The sequence below is a fragment of the Vombatus ursinus genome, unplaced genomic scaffold (assembly GCF_900497805.2).
Source record: "Vombatus ursinus unplaced genomic scaffold, bare-nosed wombat genome assembly UNPS02010304.1, whole genome shotgun sequence".
NCBI classification, from domain to species: domain Eukaryota; kingdom Metazoa; phylum Chordata; class Mammalia; order Diprotodontia; family Vombatidae; genus Vombatus; species Vombatus ursinus.
The window spans coordinates 4,260,642-4,280,983 of record NW_020950082.1 but is presented as its reverse complement, the minus strand read 5'-3'; the positions used below and the strand labels follow the sequence as shown (position 1 = coordinate 4,280,983).

Below are 20,342 nucleotides of genomic sequence, written 5' to 3'. Positions count from 1 at the left end.
ATACAGAGAAGCATGGAAAGATTTACATAGTTAGGACCTTTTTGCAAGTCTTCCTTTGGAATTGGTTTCAGAATCTGACTTTTTTTTTTTTTTTTTGAAAGTCCTCAGTACTGACAATTCTCCATTTTTGAGGTTGGATTTGTTTTTTGGAAAAAGCTAAAAGTCTTTTGAAGTCAAGCCAAGTAAGTAAGATACATGATTTTGCTAAGCAATCTCAAAATTACCAGTTAGGATAGAACCTAGGGTAATACAGGTATCAATTAGGGTAAAAAAAAAAAAGTGAGGTATCACTTGCCACACCTGTGACTGGGCAAGTCATATAACTTTTATTTGGTCTCATCTGTAAAATTTTCCTCATCTATAAAATAGCAGTATTGAGCTAGATGACAAGACTTATCTAGAGGTATGATGTTCTGATTTTACTGGACTCCAACAAGAATCTGAATGAGATGATATGTATTTCAGAGGGGAAGATACTGCCAAGTGATGATAGCTGAGGGAACAGTCTGGAAGTGTCAATGAGAAGAGAGGAATATGTTAAGTTTTCCTTCTGGCCTAATGTTTCATGGAGGAGAGGGTCAGTCACCATACATTTATTAAGTGCCTTCTATGTGCCAGACACTTTACTGAGCACTGGGGATACAAAGACAGTCTGTTCTCATGGTCAAGGAGCTCACAGTCTTGTGGGGGAGTAACATGCAAAAAAAAAAACAACAACAACAAAACCCAAACCCTATGTATAAACAAATTATGTTCAGGATAGACTAGAAATAATCAACATGGGGAAGGCACTGGAATTAAGGAATAAAGGCTTCCTGTAGAAGATGGGATTTTAGCAAGAATTTGAATAGGAGGGAGAGAATTCCACGTAGGGAGGACAGGAAAATGCCCAGAGTTAGGAGTTGTATCTTGTGTGAGGGATAGCAAGGTGGCCAGCGTCATTGGATCACAGAGTAAGTTGGGGTTGGTAAGATTTAAGAAAATAAAAGGTAGGAGGGAACCAAATCATTCATGGCTTTGAATGCTGGGGTATTTTGTATTTGATCCTGGAGGTGATAAGTAGCCCTTGGAATACTTTGAATGGGGACGATGACATGGTTAGACCTGTACTGTAAGAAGATCACTTGATAACTGAGAGGATGGTGGTACCATCAGTAGGATTAGGGAAGCTTGGAAGAGGAGAGGTTTTGGTCAGAAAGATAATGAATTCACTTTTGGACTAGGTGTCTACATGATAATCTAGTTTGAGATGTCCAGGCAATTGTAGATTCGGGTCTGGATGTTAGGAGATGGGTTATGGCAAGATAAGTAGATTTGAGAATCATCAGCATAGAGAAGATAGTTGAAGCCATCAGAGTTGATTAGATCGCCAAGTGAAATAATATAGAGGGAGAAAAGAAGAGAGCCCTGGATAGACTCTTGGGGGACACCCAGGGTTGCTGGTGTGATCTATATGAAGATCAAGCAAAGGAAACAGAGAAGAGGTCAGACAGGAAGAAGATAGAGTCAACTATCATAGAAGCCTAGAGAGAAGAGAGTATCAAGGTGAAAAGGGTGATTGACAATGCCAGAGGTGTCAGGGAGGTCAAGAAGGATAAAGACTGAGAAAAAGCAGTTAAGGGATCATTGGTAATGTCAAAATGATTGCCAGGGATGCAGTGTGTTGTGGAGACACAAATTTCCATTAGTGAAAGATGGGAAGAGTCTGAAGATGAATGGGAGTTTTCCTCTCCAATGGAGCAGATGTTTTAGAGGGCCCAGTGAAATATCACTGTGGAGGAGGAAAGGGTATCAGTCAATATAGAAGCATTAATTGCTTTCTTTGTGCCAAGTGCGGCCCAAGGTGCTGGCGATACAAGGAAAGATAAAAGCACAGCAATGGTTACGTGGATTGTAGTGGGGAAAGTTTTTTGCCTCATCAAATGTGGACTTAGAGTTACAGGGATAAAGAGAACAACAACAACAGCTTGGAGAGTTCTCACACCACAGTACGGGGAAGAACTATGTGAGGATCCTTTACCCTTCAGAGTCTTGTGACTTCGTGTAGAGCAAGGGCTTCTAAACTCTCTCTGAAGACAGTTCTAGAAGATAAGCAGAAGATAAGTCATGAGCATTGGTAAAATCCACGCCACTAGGCCTAGTCAGAAGACTTGGGTTCTAGTTGCAGAAAGTAGAATTTTAGGGCTAAAAGAGACCTTGGCTATTGTGTAATCTAGCCTCATTTGTATAGGTGAGGAGTAAGTTGAGGTCCATAGAAAGTTGATGACTTTTCCAAGACCATCCTAGTTAACGGTAAAACAGGGAATAGAACTCGGGTCTCTTTATTCTCAGTCCAATATTTTTTTGCCCTGTTAATTTGTGCTAATTTAGTTATGTGACCTTGAACAAATCACTTAACTGCTCTAAGCTTCAGTTTCCTTATCTACATTGTGCAGTTGAACTCTGTGGCTTTGGAAGTCTTCAAATTATATGAAGCAGAGCCGGCAGGAAGGACTGTGGTGTAGACGTTTATGATATTCTTTGTTCTTCTTTCCTCCAAAATAAAAACAAGTAGCAAGATTGGGAAATCACAGCATGATCAGATCTTTCTCTTGAATAGAGTAAATGTCACTTTTTTTTGAAAAAGACAATTATATGTAATATATATGACTCATGACTAATACATTACTGATTCAAATAGGAAATGCAGTTTATAATTTATATTTTTATAGTGTACATCAAATTTAGAAAGTGTGTTGAAAGAAACGGGAAGTGAATATTTAAGATTTCTTGGTACAGTTACAGAGTTATTAAAGTTTGGTAAAATATTAGCCAAGAGGGACAGGAAAATAGCTCTTAGTACTCTCTCATTTCCTGTCTCGTATTCAATTTCTAATTAGCAATCAGTAATTAAAACAAGTTGATTTTCACTAATCTCTCTCTCTCTCATTGGAAATCCATGTCTATTGACCAACAAGTTAACATATTGCTAGACTACCTGAACCATATCAGTCTTGATATTATTATGATAAATGAAATCAGAAGGGATAAGGTAGTTGCATCTAAATGGAAGAATGGCTCACAGATTCTCTTTGGAAAGGCAGATAAAGGAGTTGGCGTAGTTGGTTTAATCAGGCACAAAAAATAATCATTTCATGCTCACTTAGTTGTCTAATCTTATTTCCTTATGATGAACATAAGCAAAAAGAGCCCTATGAACATAATTTCAGTTTATATGTCTTCCAAAGTCTTTTGCAGAAGATGAGACAGAGGAATTCTGTGAAGAAGTTAGCAAGATCTTCTAAACTAAGTCAACCTATATGTTAATTCTTGTTGAATTCAATGCAAAGGTAGAGGAACATAGGGGAAATAGCAAAAAATGCATTTGAAAAATATAGTTCAAGATTAAAAAATGAAAGGAGTCAAAGACTTCTATACTAGTCAGAAATTTCGCATCCCTGTGTCATGAATCCACCTTCTAAAAAAAATTACTATAAATTTAATTATCAACAAACATCATTTCTGTATGCAAAGAAGAATGAAAGATTGTATACAAAATGGTGGATTTCTTTTATGTATGATTTGTTTTTTAAAAGTGTATGTAAATTTTTTAAGTTAATTTTTTTCCGTTATCAGCCACTTTTTTTTATCCCTCCAATTTCCCACCCCCAACCCTGGGGGGAAAAACAAAAAAACAAAAAACCCTTGAAACAAATATGTGTAGTGGAGCAGGACAGAGTCCCATGTTAGCCATATTCAAAAATGTGTGTCTCATTCTGCATATTTTCACATTCTGCATATCTTTGTTAGGAGGTGGGTAGCATTTTTCATCATCCATCCTCTGGAATATAGTTGATCATTTCAATGATAAGAATTTTTGAGTCTTTTAAAATTGTTCACTTTTACAATGTTTGCTATACTATATCTTCTCCTGGTTCTGCCTGATTCACTTAGCTTCAGTTTATACAAGTCTTCCCAGGTTTCTCTGAAACTCTCTCTCTTATAATTTCTTACAGAACAATAATATTCCATTACATTCTTATAGGGAACCATAAGACAATAATTTCAATTTTTTCAGTAATTTCTCAAATGAGGAGCACTCCCCCAGTTTCCAATTCCTTGTCACTACAAAAAGAGCTGCTATAAATATTTTTGCCTCAATAGGACCTTTTCTTCTTTCTTTGTTTTCTTTGGAATATAGGTTTAGTAGTGGCATCTCTAGATTGACGGGTATGCTTAGTTTAGTAGCTTTTACAGTTCCAAATTGCTTTCTGCAATGGTTATGCCAATTCATAACTTCACCAATAGTGCTTCAGTGTGACTCTTTTCCACAGCTCCTCTAGCATTTGTCATTTTCCTTTTTTCAATCTGATGAGAGGTGGACTCTGAGAATTTCTTTAATATAATTCTTCTGGATTATTGTGAGGATCAAAAGAGATAATGTTTGTAAAGTATTTTGCATATCTGAAAGCACATATATGCACTCATACATGACCAGTAATCTGACTGCTACCATTTTACCCATCAGATTAGAACTCAGGAATTTCTTAAGTCTTGTATCTTACATGGTATTCCTAGGCTTTTCCAATAATGACTATATAACATAAATAATTTATAATATGACTGTCATACCCCCTAAATTTCCTCTTCTAATGATGTGCTTTAGAGTAGTGTCCTAGACTTCAGTTAACAACATCATAGATTTAGTACTTATCTCCAGTGCCAGAGATAGAAAGCTCCTCGGTTGGTGATGGGAATGCTATTGCCTTTTTCTGGTTTTTATTACAATCTTGTTATATGTGTTTCTTATGAAGAATGTAGTCAACCACCTTTCTGATTGTTTCATTTTTAAAGTTTGGGAAACCATAACGTAGAGGAAATAACTTGGCTATTTTTATATACTTCAGCAAGTTCATAAACCACAGAAACAGTTGCAAATGTGGCAGTCACCCACAGGGAAAAATCACATGAACATAAACCAGTCTAGTTCTGGAAGGGATTTTAGAGCTAACAGCCCAGTGACTCTCATACTCTTTCCAGTAGTGGAACCCTTTGCTTTAAACAAAACTTTGATGTAATGCTTAGGATAAAATCTTTTAACATGATTTTAAAAATGCCTGCTACTAATGGTATCAAGTAACAATTAGACCCATTGATCTAAAAGAGTAAAATTTTTTAAAATATTCTCAATTTGCTAATATTACAAAGAACTTACTTGGAGAGATGGATGTAATTGTTTATCGGTAAGTATTTTATAATCAGGAACAATATTTGATTATAGGATAAATTGAGAACTGAAGGGACCTAAGGGATCACTTAGTTTAACCCTGGAACTAGATAACTTAAAAAAAAATTGGTATCATTGAATAGACTGCATCATGTATATTACTTATACATACAAATTAGAGATATCATATTGGCTTTTTTCCCTATATAAGGGATTTGTTTTTTTAACTAGGTTTGTGGGCCTTGGTTATTTACATTTTTTTTTATCTCTTCAAATTCCTGATTTATATATAATGGATATTGCAACAAGATAAATTTATAGTAAAACAGTAACAGTAACAACAATCTACTAATAACATTCCAACAATTGAACACTCTGGGTGTTTTTAGTGTTTCATTCTAGACTGGTGAGAAGCCAACATTTTGATCATGTAATCAATTTTATTTTATTTTATTTATTTATTTATTTTTAGGCAATTGGGGTTAAGTGACTTGCCCAGCGTCACACAGCTAGTAAGTGTCAAGTGTTTGGTCGGAGGCTGGATTTGAACTTGGGTCCTCCTGAATCAGAGCTGGTGCTCTATCCACTGTGCCACCTAGCTGCCCCATGTAATCAATTTTAACCGAGCAGCACTGACAGCAGCTGAGGGGGATAGATTCCTTTGTGGCCTGCTTCCAGAGTTGAGACACACTGATAGAGGCTAACCCCTTTATTTTAGAGTTGAGAAGCTGGTATCCCCTTAAGTTACGTGTCTCTTCCAAAATGACAGCCACCTTTGGTGCTGTGTAAAGTCTGCACTCCCCTGATCAATCATGGAGTCCTTTTCTCTATTACAAATAAACAAGGACTTATGACAAGGTGGACTGTGAAGTTCCTTCTCACTGTGAGAATGTGATTCTGTGAAGTATAGACTTGTCCTTGTTCTCAGGAAGCTTGTGGTCTGGTGGGGGCCTAGAGGACATCTATATAAACACTTTCAAAACAAATGGAAATCTTATTAGATCCCTAAGAGAGATACAGAGTGGAAGGTGAGATTACTTCTAGATGGGCATTCAGGAAAGGCTGTATGGAAAAAGTAATACAACCTAGATGTCACGGTATGGATAGGTTTTCAAAAGATGATATTGTAGGGGAGAGCATTCTGGGTATATAAAATAGCAAAAGTAGAGAAGTGATAAAGTGCAGAATACATTTTAAAAAATGTGAGTAGTTTAATTTGTCAGGAGTATTGAACATGTGAATATGACTACTATGATTGATTTGTTTTAGGATGAAAAGAAAAGTCTTTGTAGGCCTAGGGGGAAGGAGCCAGTGAAAAAGGGTGTAGTGTGTTCTCTCTGTCCTCACTCTCTCAGGGCCAGGGATGCTACATCAACCCTTCTGGGTTTTGGGGTACCCTGAAGTGTTTGTAGGAAGTCTCCTCTACTGCTGTCATTTGAGCCCCCACCAGCGATGCTGCTTTTATTGTCAGGAACCTGTTACTAGTACCTCAGTTCCATTTAAACACTTAACATAGTATATTTTATGAAAGAATGTTTACTACAAAGATAATAGCAAAAACAAATACATAAACATTTCTAGCCGTCTATCTGAACATATTTTCTCCTATATCACTTCAGTCTTGGGCAAGTCAGCTTAAATTTACCTCAGTTCCTAAATAACATTGGTCCTACCAAGCTTATACCCCAAAGGTGGCGTTGCTACTGGAGGACTCCTCTGTTCAACTTTTACTGGCATGGGTCCAGGAGATCACACCCCTCCCCCAAGATGGTTCCCTGTTTCTTTGGGCATTAATGCTGTGCTGGCTGTAACATCTGGCCTGGATTTCTGTGGCTTGACCTCTTGACCTAAAGGGTTGCTTGCTCCAATCTCTGTATCAGGTACTATGAGCAAAAGAGTTACTGAGTTCTCCTAGATTTGAAGTCTGCCTATACAGCCAATCAGAAAAGTCTCTTCGCAACTACATGGTTAGCCAGCTGGAATTAGTTACAGCATGTCCACACATGCTCATCAATTTCTTCAAAGTACTTCGCTATGATTTTCTTGGGAGCCATCTTTCTCTTATCCTCCATGTGTAGAGGATGCATAAAATTGTATCATGCAAGCTGATGGAATTTGTGCATGTACTAGGCTCTCATTATATTCTCTCAATTGTTTGAAAAATTTGCCTTCCTTGGCAGATGAGCAGGAGTGCATTTTGAACACATCATCTGTATCCCCACTCCAGAACAGTCCTGTTCGGTTTCTGGGGAAGCATAAACATTAGCCTTTCATTTGCTTCCCCAGTGCCATACAAGAAAGTCTCAAAACAGTCAATTTTGCACAGTCTTATGGCAGGCAAAAAATAAAAATCACCATTTTCCTCAGATACAAAGTTTTACAGATTCATCATTGGCCTTAATTGAACCCAAAAGCAAAAAGGCAAAGAAAATTGGCTTCCTGTCTTAGAAGGAAATGTAGTCCCCTCAGAGCTTTCCAGATGACATGACACTCTCTCTGTTTCAGATTTAGATCTTGGTGTTGACTAGGAATCATCCTCTCACTTTCACCAACCAGACTTGACTTGGTTCCCACAAAAATGACCTCATTCTTAGAGGACTGAGATACCTCACCCTCTCTCTGTTCCACTACTCTGGACCTACCCTCACAGAGTTGTGTTCAATAATTCAAATAATATCTAAAGAAAAACAAAATGAAACTTCTTGTCTCAGGAAAACGAAATCCCTATCCTAATTCCAGAACACATGGTATTCTCTCCACCCAGTAATTATGGATGTGGGATAAACTGGAAGTCACCGCCTCCTTGAGAAACTAACTAACCTGGGTGAAAACTCAGTTTCCAAGATTTTATTAGCACATACAGTCATCCAACTCTGGGGTCTGGACAGAATTTCTAAGCGTCCCTTTCTACAAGGGGTATACCGAATTTACATTAGGGATGCCTATACATAGACGATCCTTGTAGAGGCTCAAGCAGATTTTCTTTGGATCCTTATTCTAAATGGCACCCAAAAATGGATCTTTCCTCTTCAAGGACAGTACAAATGGAATTGCATACTCACCTGACAGGACAAGTAATTTCAGTTAGAAAAGTGGCAAAACAAGGTCATAAGAAGCCCAAAGATGAGTGAAACTCCCAGGAAGGGCATAAGGATATCACTATAAGCCAAACAATCTGGATCTTTTTAAATGTAGAAACAAAGTTTTTCAACTAGGAACTAGTGATCTAGTGATGCAAATGCTTTCTTTCTTTCTTTCTTTCTTTCTTTTTTTTTTGGTGAGGCAGTGGGGTTAAAGTGACTTGCCCAGATTCACACAGTTAGTGTCAAGTGTCTGAGGCTGGATTTGAACTCAGATCCTCCTGATTCCAAGGCTGGAGCTCTATCCACTGCGCCACCTAGCTGCCCCCAAATGCTTTATTTCTCATGTTAGACTTTATCCATATTTATATGGGATTTACCAGTACAATGAATTTTAATATTTAAACACTAAATGAATCAAATGCAGAAGTTTAAGAAATTCACTTTAATAGAACTTACTTGTGAGGGAATATACACCAGAAAACCAACTGTAGAATTACATTCTTTTTTTTTTTTTTTTTTGCCAGTTTCTCTAGTATCCTGCAAATAAAAGTATCCAAAATTGAAAGTCCTGGGTGGAACTGATGGGGTCTGCCCATGTTCCAGACTCCTATTACAAGGGAAAGATTGAGAATCAGAAAGAAAATACAAAACCTTTAGAAGGAAGTTGAGAAGGACACCAAAGACACAAGATGACAAGAAGTATTATTTTTTTCTCTGATATAGGAAGGGAGAAAGCTGAGAGAATGGGAGGAAAATACAATGATTTCTTTTTTAAACATATATATGAAGAGGGGTTGATGGCCTTGATTTTAGTGATGTAAGAGATGGGATTATTTGCCACAAGGATTCAAAGAGTGGTGATTTGAGGTGACAGGAATTGGAAGGAATAGCTACTGTGGGGAATGGTAGGGGGAAAAATACATTAGAACAAAAGGATAGTCAAGTAACACTGAAAGCCCAGCTGAAGTTAGAGAGTTATGTATTTACAATGGACTCGGTTTCTTAGTGTAACAGCAGAGAATACTGGAATCTTACATAAATAACTTCAAATATCATCACCTTCAGTTTATGCATGAACAGGAATATTATGTCCAACAAGTGGTTTTCCACCCCGTTTGAAGACATTGAATTAGAAATCTGATGATGGGGAGTTGACAAAGGTTGAACATGAGGTGAAGGATTCTCAAATGGCCTGCCACTTGAAGCTGGTGAGGGAGAATGGCAAGTAAAATAGTCTTTCATTTTCCTTATAGAAGAGGAAATTATCTTAAGTAAAGTTATACACTAAGTATACCAAAACTATGCAAGTTCAAAATACCATATTTTAATATTGTGGATATTAAAATGCCATATTTGAAGCAGTTATTTCTAAGGGAAGACAACCATTGCAATTACACTCACAATAGCAATTTTTATCTTGGAATTCATTTGAATAAGTAATATCAGTTTTAAAGCAGAATGTATACATGTTTTGTATGCCATCAAGAAAGAGGAAAGCATTAAAAAGAAAAGGAGAACTTAATAAAAGGAAACAGAAGATAGAAAGTGAAATTAGTCCAAAAGTCTAAAAAGTGCACATTTTTGTGTAACAGTTTGCTTGGGAATCAAATCTTGAAGGAGAAAAAGCTGAAATATGGGGAGGAGGTCTCTTGGAAAAATAATTAAGAGCTTGAAAAGTTAATTTTTACTTCTTTTTTCTATATCAGGAGAGAAGGGAAAAAAGAATTGAAGATTTGAAAAATTTAAAATTTAAAAGTTATGTTAGCATAGTTTCCCAGTGGGTTGTTTTGATCTATATCCAACTTGACACACCTGGCTGTCCTAATTAGATAGTGACATACAAACAAGATGAACAGGTCTGACTGGGAAGAACAAAGCAGGCATTGCATAAGGTTGTGAAGAACTTTGAATCTCTCGTAGTCTCTGCACATTGTTGTAGATAGAGCTTATATATACATATATATATATATACATATATATATATATACATATATATATATATATATACATATATATATATATATACATATATATGCAGGATTAATCAAGTAGCATCCAACTAGAGTGATTGAGATTCAAGTAAAAATGTTAATTTAGTAAAGGCAAGAGGAACAACACCTTCGTGTTCATCCTAAGGTTTGCAGCTAGAAATCATCACTGCATTTAATACAGATCAAAAATCTGTTTTGTTTTGAATCAGTTTTTAAAAGGGAAATAATATTGACTCTTGTTACAAGAAGTTGAGTATAGAAAGCTTTAGACAAAGATAGTGCAAAATGTTCACATTTTACACAAAACTGTGTTTGTCACTTAGCAATTCAACAGCACTAAGAGAGTGCAGACCAAAGTAATTTGTTTATAACTAGTTAACCAGTGTGGAAGTGAGTCTTACATGGTGTAATTACATTCTATTTTCAGCTCGTTTAGTATGTCAGTTGTAGTAGTTACCATCCATCATTGGCAAAACTGACTTGGGCTGTGGTCCTGTGAAAAAGCCAGAGTGAATAGAGACCAGCTGATGTTTTGAGCTTGGTTTCTTGCAGTTGAATGTAAGCTTCTTCAGGCAGTAGTTGCTTCATTTTTGTCTTTGTGTCCCTAAAGCCTTGTTTAGTGCTTTACACATAGTAGGTGCTTGTATGCTTGTTGTATTGAACTGGATCTGTAAAATGGGGGCCAGGGAATGGATAGAGTGATCTCTAAGGTCCCTTCTTATTCTGATAGCCAATGATTTTCTCTTGGATTATGGAATATGATACATATTCATATAAATATATCATGATTTCCAAACTGTTAGATTTGGTAGGAAGTAAGCCTTTATATTATTTTCCCTCTCTATACTAGGGGTTCTTAACCTGGGATTCACCCTAAAGATTCCGTGGAGAAATTTCAGAGAGGTTATGAACTTGGATGGGAAAAAAAAAATGCATCTTCATTTTCATTAATCTCAAAAATTTATAATTTCTTTCAATTATTTAAAAACATTATTCTGAGAATGAATCCATAACCTTCACCATACTGCCATTTGGGTCTATGATGCAGAAAAAGATTAAGGACCCCTGCTTTCTGTAGGTTAATGTTTTGCAAAAGGATTATGTTGAAATTGTAGTCCATATATGTTGAGTACATAACAAGAGATAAGGCATTCAAATCCTAGGTGGTGGATGAGAATTGCTTCCTAATGTTTATTGACAATATTCCTCTACAGGTGAATTGGGAGAGTTTTAAAAATGTGTTTTAGTAGTTGTTTTTACTTGCAACTGGGAAATAAGATACACAGGCAATAGGGTATAGAAATCTATCTTGCCCTACAGGAAAATAGAAGGGGAATGTAGTAAGAGGTGGGGTGTTAGAAGGGCAGATTGGAGTAAGAGGTAATGAGAATGCACACCATCATGGGGTGAGGGGAGAGAAGAGATGGGGAGAAAATTTTGGATTCAAAATGTTGTGGAAGTGAATGTTGAAAACTAAAAATAAATAAATAAATTGAAAAAATGTGTTTTAATAGAAAACTAAACTTCATTAGTTTTAGCAGTAACTGAGAGAGAAATTCTGTGTTCTCTTGGTTGGCTGTTTTTTTTTTTTTTGTTTTGTTTTGTTTTGTTTGTCTTGATACTGTTTTATCCAAGAAAAAAGAATATTGACCTTGTTTTGTTTTTTTTCCTTCTCTTTTAAAAGATAAGGCACCTTTGTCAAAGAGCCTTTTACTCGTACCCAGCGCCCTTTCGATTTTATTGGCACTACTCTTTCAACATTATCAGAATTTCTTTGTGTATAATCTACAAGCTGTAAAGAATGATTTGCAGGTGAGTAATTGATCATTTGTTTAAGACCTGGAAAAGGGAGGGGTGAAGGGTGAAGGGTGAAGGGGAAGTTGTTTGTTTTTCTGGATTTGTTTCCGGTCCCCTCTACTACCAATATGTCCAGATAAAATATACAATAGTGCCTTGTTGTATATACCACACTTATAAGAAAAGTGGTGTATATATCAAAACTGTCATTTATTATCTGTCATTATGATAGTTTTCCAAATCAAGTTGACTGATATTTTTACTAAGATCATTTTTTACAGTATACTTATTCCCTTATATGAAGAAAATATCATTCAGTTTTGTAGGCATTATGGTGCAGTGATTTGAATGAAAGTGCAGTGGGTTTGAATTCTGCCTTTGCAGTTTACTACCAGGGAAAGTCACTTAACCTCATTAGACCTCAGGTTCCTCATCTGTAAAATGAGGAGGCTGGATTAAATGACTCCTAATGGCCCTTTCAGTTCTGAATCTATGATCTTAGGAAGATACAGCCTCTACTGTGCCACTGAAGAGCTGTGTGGCCTTCGGCAAGTTGTTTAACATCTCAAGGCCTTAGTTTCTTCGTCTCTGGAGAGCGTCCCACTGAGGAGGAATAGGATGGGGAGAGCCTCAAGATTGTGTCAGACAAGAGCAGACAGAAGGAGCTGAGGGCATTTGTTCTGATAAAGGGGAGATTTAGGGAGAATAAAACTCAGTGAAATTTAATGGAGATGAATATAAGGTCTTACACTGGCTTAAAAATCAATAAACATATAATGAAAGGGGCATAGCTAAGTAGCAATTCATCTAAAACATGGTCTGGGTCAATATGAATCAACAGTGTGATATAGCAGCCCCCTAAAAGCTAATGCTATCTTAGCTTGCTTTGAGAGGTGTGATGGCCAGGGTTCTGGGTTTACTATGCTCTGGTCAAAACATGTCTGCATTATTGTGCTTGGACCTGAGTAATATATTTTAGGGAAGTTGAAGAATGTCTGGAGGAGAGTGACCAGGATGATGAAGACAGATGAGATCCATATGAAGATTAGGGGAAAGAAATGTTTTACCTAGAGAAGAAACTGTGGAGGAGGACATGTTAGCTGTTAGGGGAGGTCATTAGCCTTTTTCTTGGGTTCATGGGACAAAAATAACGATGATGGGAAGAAACTGCAGAGATAAATGTAGACTTGGTTTAAGGAAAAACTTAATAAAAATTGGAACTGTCACAAAGTGGAATGGGCTGTCTTGAGAGGCTGTGGGTTTACCTTGAACAGTCTTTGAAAAAAAGGAGCATAGTATCATTTGGGGTTTTCTTGGCAAAGATAATTGGAGTGGTTTCCCATTTCCTTCTCCAGCTCATTTTACAGATGAGGATATTGAGGCAAACAGGGTTAAGTGACTTGCTCAGGGTCACACAGCTAGTAAATGTCTGAGGCCAGATTTGACCTCAGGAAGATAAGTCTTCCTGACTCCAGACCTGGCACTCTATCCACTGTGCCACCTAGGTGCCCTGACTTGAGAACCAGTGCTTAAGGTGGATGAGCACTTATAGAATGTATTAGAGAGGAATTTTTTTACAGGTACAGTTTAGACCAGATGGACTCTGAGATTCTGTGATTCTGAGTAATGGGTAGAAGCTCCATAGAGTGAAATTAAGCCTATCTAAAAGTAGATTGGGTTGCCTCTGGAGTCTTTTCCAACTCTCTGATTCTGTGAATTTAAAGGAAATGAACAATTATACTAATTTGATGTTTTACAGTTAGAAGGGAAGGGAACAAGCATTTATTAAGGACCTATTATAATCTGGGTCTAGAGCTAAAGTAATTTACAAACACTTAGCCAGTATTAGGATTAGAAAGGATATGGCACTGTAGCTTTGGAGGATATGTTTTCATCTCTTACATGTGCAAGTGTTACAGCTGATGGTGGGTCTATCTGACAGTAAAGGTGTGAGGGCAAAGTGTGATGTGTGGCACTCAGTCATTTCCTTACTAGGCCCACGGGTAACTTTTCTTTATACTATTTTCAGCTCAGTATCTTTGTGAGAAATACACTGTCCTCCTTCTGCATTCAGGCCACTTGGAATTTTTTCTGTTGCTCTTTAGCTGTGCGCATTAGGTATTACTGTGAATACAAAAGAAAGGGAAATTTCTTGAGGAGCTTCAATTCTGGCTGGCCAGCAGACTATGGAACTGCATTTGTGATGCTGCATTTTCATTTTGCTTTTTTACCTCAAACAGCATGTTTCACTAATTACAGCTTAGGAAAAACTTTTCCAGGATTTACATCTCAAATTTAAATTTGTCCTGGTGTAAAAAGCCAGCCATTAGAGATTATTTCTATACGCTTGCAAATTATCAGCAAGACAAAACCCAAACGAGCTTTTACAATAACCAACAATAGCCAAATTATTTTAGTGGTAACCAAATTATGAAAAATTGCTTGATATAACTGATACAAAAAGCTCACCAATTTGAAACTTGAAACAAACCCATTACCAATCAGCTGACTTTAATTTTGTTAAATTCATTTCCAAATTACTTTACACAGAGAATCAACATCTCATCATTAACAGTTAAAACTACAACTTTAAAAGAGTGTGCTTACTCAAGTTCAGAGGCCATCTTCTTTACCTTGAGCAGGATGTGCTGAACTTGGGAAATGCTTCCAGACAAAGGTTGCCCCAGGACCCAAGGCCAGTGCCAGTGGAGCCCACGCTGTAGCTGCTGCCCCTCAGCCCTCCTTCCTTTCCCCAGGTGGGGGAGGGTGAAATCAAAGGTGAGGGGGAAAGGTTGAAACTCTCTCCTCCTATAAGAAAGGTTAACAGATACCCTACTGACTCAGGGGAGGGGAGTGGGAGAAAGGAGTGACCAGGGTTGTAAGAAGGAGTTTCAAAACTCCTTAATGATCAATCACAAAACCTCCAGAATCTGCCAAGATATTTTTAGCTGTTCTAAATTTTCCCTGTAACCTTCATGAAGGAGGATTCAGTAATGTAGAGGGAAGGAAGGAAGTAAGCCTCAGGGAACCAAAAAGCAACTGCAGTTTTCCCCAGTTCCCTAGCACCAAGAGAATTGACAGAATTGGGCATACACTTCCAGATAGGGCATCCGTCCTTGTCCTCTGTGCTGCAGAAGGTGTACCCAGGTCCATGGCCTTAAACCAACCCAGTGGACTGAGAGCCTGAGAGTATCAGGCTGAGTGCAAGACAGCCTCTAACTGTCTGCCCGAAAAGCACCTCCAAGCCTTGGTGCTTGGAGAGCAACCCCAACTGCAGAGCAAGAAAGGGTGGGGGAGGGGAGAAGCTAACATACCTTCCAGTCTTGGCTGGAGAAGAACTTGGAGTTAGGCATTTCCCTTTACGGGCCACCAAAATGTTGAGGTTTTGGGGTGCTGGGACCCCAAGATCACAGCACATGAGTCCTGCCCGAAAGAATTTGACCCAAGCCTTCTTTCAGCCAAAGACAAGGTTTATTAAAGATCCACCATATTAGCCACTCTTAAGGAATCTGAGCACCTGTGAGCTACTGGCTAGATTGTAAAAATCTGAGCCCATGGCTAGATCCTAAGAATCTGAGCAGTGGCTAGATTATAAGAATCTGAGCCTGCATTTTCATTTTGAAAACAAATGCATTATAATTTAGAATATTGTAGTTTAAAATAAGGTAGTGATTACTTTGGGGGTATTATTATAGTCATGAAAAACCTTTGTTCTTTCAGGAAGTCATTTTTATTTCACAACCTATTGGTGCCCCAGCTATACCCTCTCCTGCTTGGTGCTATTTCCCCCTGCCCTTCCCCTTTTCTTGAGTCTTCCGTATCTACGTTGTCTTTGTCAAGAAACTTCCAGTTCATGGGTAATTGGCCACTCCTTGCCTGTGTGAACTTATGGTAGGCAAACCAGTCACACCAGCCTGAGTAGTATTCTATCCCTTCCTATAAAATCATGAGCTGCCCTAACCTGGGGCTGCACTTGTGAAGATGGACCCAGGAGTCCCAGGGAGAGCTTGGTATAAAGAACAGAGGGCTAAATTCTAGTGTGTTTGCCCTCCTCCTGCTGTGGCTTGAAAACCACTCTGCTCAAAATTTCATGGCAATATCCCTGGCTATATCTCTGCCTTGCTCCTTCTTTTTTTTTTTTTTTTTGTTGGCAATTGGGGTTAAGTGACTCGCCCAGGGTCACACGGCTAGTAAGTGGCAAGTGTGTGGTCTAGAGGCTGGATTTGAACTCAGGTCCTCCTGACTTCAGGGCTGATGCTCTATCCACTGCGCCACCTACCTGCCCCTTACCCTGCTCCTTCTTGTCTTTCTATTAGGCCACGTCCTAGTGTATGGAGGTTGAAGGGTTCCACCCTGCTTTATTTTGAGGACTGGCCCCAGTCTTTTGGAGTTTTTGGAGTGGGTAACTCTAGTACTATGCCCTTGTTGTCCCTGCTTCGTTACCTCCGTGCTCCCTTGGACGTATCCAAAAGGGACCTGTTGCTTTTAGTAGTGACTATTAGCAATAACCCTCAACAAGTGTTTGAGCTGAGAAACAGTATTTGTCTTATTCCGGGTCCTCAAGTTGTGGAAATCATAATGCCTGGAAGTGCATTCTTGGTCAGTAGAAAACTTGAATATGAGGCTGTGGCTCAGTGAGGCAGATGTGAGAAGCATAGAAGCCCTGCCAAAATGATCATATTTGGGGGTAATGTGAGGTGAGATTGGAGGGGTATGAGGCCAGTTAATGAATAGCTTAGAATTTTAGTCTTTTATCTCTTTTTTAAAAAGGATCTGTAAAATTTGGCTACTTTAGTTTTCTTTAGAGTAATTGTCAGTGTTTGCATATTTGGTGAATGCAGAGCAATCAGTATTCTGTACACAGAAAAGTTACTTTATGGGTCAGTGATTCCTAGGTTACTCTCATGGACTGCAGATGATATTTACCATTTGTTGAGTTGAAAGAGCTAGTTGAGGTGGATAGGAGATTTATGCTTAACTTCAGCTTCAAGTTTCTCAGTTGTGACATTGAGCATAACTGAATAATGTAAATTATAAAGAATCTTACTTAGCAGTTTTCCTTCGCTAATGATTATGATATGGTTGTTTTCAAGCTGGATGACTATATTGTATTTTGTAGTAGCCTTCGCGTTTTATTGAGCATCTTTAGGCCTGCAGACTTATCACGCATCTCCTAGTACCTAGGCCTTGGGTGAATGCTTTTGCAAGTCCACTGCATATGTGATAGAAGTTTTGATGTGGTCTGCTGATGTTGATACCTCCGGTGTTATAGCAGGTTTTTATTGTACTGTGTTGTGGCCTGAAAGCACATTGTGACACTGAAGTAAAATCATACATTCCTCCAGCACGAAAAGATGTTAGAACTCTGGCCCAGCCTCTTTGTCTTACACAGTATGCACTTAAATATGTATGTTAGTGGTTTAGAAAGAAGAAAAGGCTTTCTTGGAAGATACTACGTTCCTTTTTATTGGATATAACTTTATGTAAGGACCGTATAACCACTTGGCAGAGTTACTGTTTGGGAGACTTCTGTTCAGTTACAGGTTAGATTAGCTGACCTTTGAGGTCCGGGTTATCTTTCTTTGATTTTAAGAACTGAGTTTAATTTTTTAATAATTCCTTTTTACTATATTATGCTGCCTTTCTAATCTCTTAACTTTGCTGTGCTAGATGCCTTTTAAACCTCTTATTCTTGATATATTAATACTAGGGTAATGATAAGTGATCCGTGTACACCAGAAGAATTCTGTGGACGGTGTACCTGGATTTCAACAAGACATTTAACCAAATGCATCATGCAATCCTTGTGGACAGTCTGACAGTCTGTGGACAATCCGACCTTATCATTTCCCTGAAACTGTTTTCTCCAGATTTACCAGTGATCTCTTAGTTGCCAAGTCCATTGACCTTTTCTCATCCCTCATTCTCCTCGACCTCTCTGCACCTTTTGATATTGTTGATTACCTTCTCCTCAGTACTCTCTGCTCTCTAAGTTTTCATGATACCACTCTCTCCTGGTTCTCCTCCTACCTGTATGACTATTCCTTCTGTTTCCTTTGCTGGATCCTCATCTAGATCTCAGCCTCTAAGTCTCTTAGTTCTGTCCTAGGCCCTGAAAGGAAGAGGAGGGAGAAGACTCCTTCTATACTACTTCACTTGGTGATCTCATCTCAAAGCTTCTGATTCTCAAATCTACTAATCATGCCCCATACTCTCTGCTGACCTCCAGTCTCATATCTCCAGCTGTCTTTCAGACATCTCGAACTGTATGTCCAGTAGACATTGTAAACTCATCATGTCCAAACAAAACTCATTATCTTTCCCTCTAAACCATATGCCCTTATTACTATAGAGGGCAACACCATCCTCTTGGGCTCATGACCTAGAAGCTATCCTCAGCTCCTCACTATCTCTCACCTTTCATATCCAATCTGTTGCCCATGCCTGTTAATTTCACCTTTCCAATGTCTCTTGAATATACCTCCTTCTTTCCTCTGACACTGACACCACCCTGGTGCAGCTCCTCATTACCTCACACCTGGATTATTGCAATAGCCTGCTAGTGGGTCTGTCTGCCTGCATCAGGCTTCCTTACTCAAATTCACCCTCCATTCAACCACTACAGGTATGACCACATGTCACCTCTCTACTCAGTCAATTTCAGTGGTACCCTATCATCTCCAGGTTCAAATATAAAACACCCCTTCATAACCTAACCCCTTCCACCTTTCCAGTCTTCTTATATCTTTCTCCCTCCATCACATACTCTTTAATCTAGTGACAATGGCCTCCTTGCTGTCCCACAAACAAGATACTCTGTCTCAATTCTGAGCATTTTCTCTGGCTGTCCTTCATGTCTAAAATATCCTTCCTCTTCATCTCTACCACCTGTAAGTCCCAACTAAAACCTCATTTTCTATAGGAAGCTTTTCCTAAGCTCTCTTAATTGTAGTGCCTTCCTTTTGTTAATTATTTCCTGTTTATCTTGTATATAGCTTGTTTGTACATATTTGTTTGCTTGTTGTCTCCCCATTAGATTGTGGCCCATTGTCAAGTTAATTAATCTCTCTGAGCTTCAGTTTCTTAATCTGTAAAATGGGCCTGGCTTGATGAGTAGGCTTTCTTCCAGCTGTAAGTCTGTGATCCTGTGACTTGGGAGTTGTCATAGATTATAAACCCAGTATGAGTCTTGTAACGTATTGTAATTGTAATTAAAATACAGCCTTGTAATGTAGAGAAGAGTCTAACTGAGGAGAAGGAGGAAGATGAGAGAAAATGTGCTCTGAACGGTTAAAAGAACTCTACATGTCAAGAATGAGTCATACTGCTAACTCAAAATTATAGATCATGAGCAAAGCATGCCTTGCCTCAATCAGTTGTGTAAGAATACATAGCTTTCAAATATAATTGTATAACCATTTTGTTCCTCATACTCTGTTTTATGAAAAAAAGTTTTATGCTATATTTTAGCCAGTTTTCTATGACAGAAAAACCTCAACCTTTAAGAATTTCTTCCTTTCTTTTCTTTAAAACAGATTACAAAGAATTCAAATGAAACAGATATTTTGAATTCAATGTAATAAATTTTCTGTGAAAAGAACTTGAAATACCCTGACTTTTTTTCTGTGCTTTTTTTACTTTTTAGGTCTGGAGATTGATATGTGGAAGAATAATTTGCCTTGATTTGAAAGATACATTTTGTAGTAGCCTGCTCATATATAATTTTAGAATATTTGAAAGAAGATATGGCAGCAGGAAATTTGCAGTAAGTCTGATATGAACATTCACTTCACTAGTCATTTATCAGTTGCTTTCTTCGTATAAAGGCCCTGTGCTGGCGTGTATGGCTCTGCATTGAAAATGTTGTATATGGGTTGGCTCTTGACCCTGATAATACCTGTGTGAGCTCAGGTAAACCCCACCCACTTTGGGCATCTGTTTTCTCATCCGTACACTGAAGAGCTTTTAGAGTCACAATCTACCATCTTACATTTATGAGGGTGAGGGAGAAGAGAGTGCATTGTATCCTTTGATTTTTGTGATAAAGATGGATAGATTCAATGTTCTTTTATTTGAGATCATCAGAGCCATAACAAGGACTTCTTGCACCTGGGACAAAGTCGGTTGATAGATTCACAGCTTTAGAATCAGAAGAGACCTTACAGCATCTAGTCCAACTCATTTTATAAATGCAGAAACTGAGGCCCCAGGGAGATGATGTAGCATAGAATGGATTAAAATCTAGGTCCCCTAACTATCAATCCG

At 38.1% G+C, this 20,342-nt stretch overlaps 1 protein-coding gene across 2 annotated transcripts in view; it reads left to right on the top strand.

Annotated features, from left to right (window-relative positions):
* Positions 1-20,342, top strand: part of UBAC2 (UBA domain containing 2) — a 228,026-nt gene that overhangs the window by 16,652 nt on the left and 191,032 nt on the right. The window contains exons 2-4 of one of the 2 annotated variants that reach the window (XM_027854129.1): positions 11,965-12,092; positions 14,720-14,855; positions 19,723-19,842. In XM_027854129.1, coding sequence (XP_027709930.1) covers positions 14,739-14,855; positions 19,723-19,842 — 237 coding nt within the window. In that variant the 5' untranslated portion in view covers positions 11,965-12,092; positions 14,720-14,738. The remainder of the gene's footprint in view (positions 1-11,964; positions 12,093-14,719; positions 14,856-19,722; positions 19,843-20,342) is intronic. The other variant, XM_027854128.1, reaches the window with a different exon arrangement.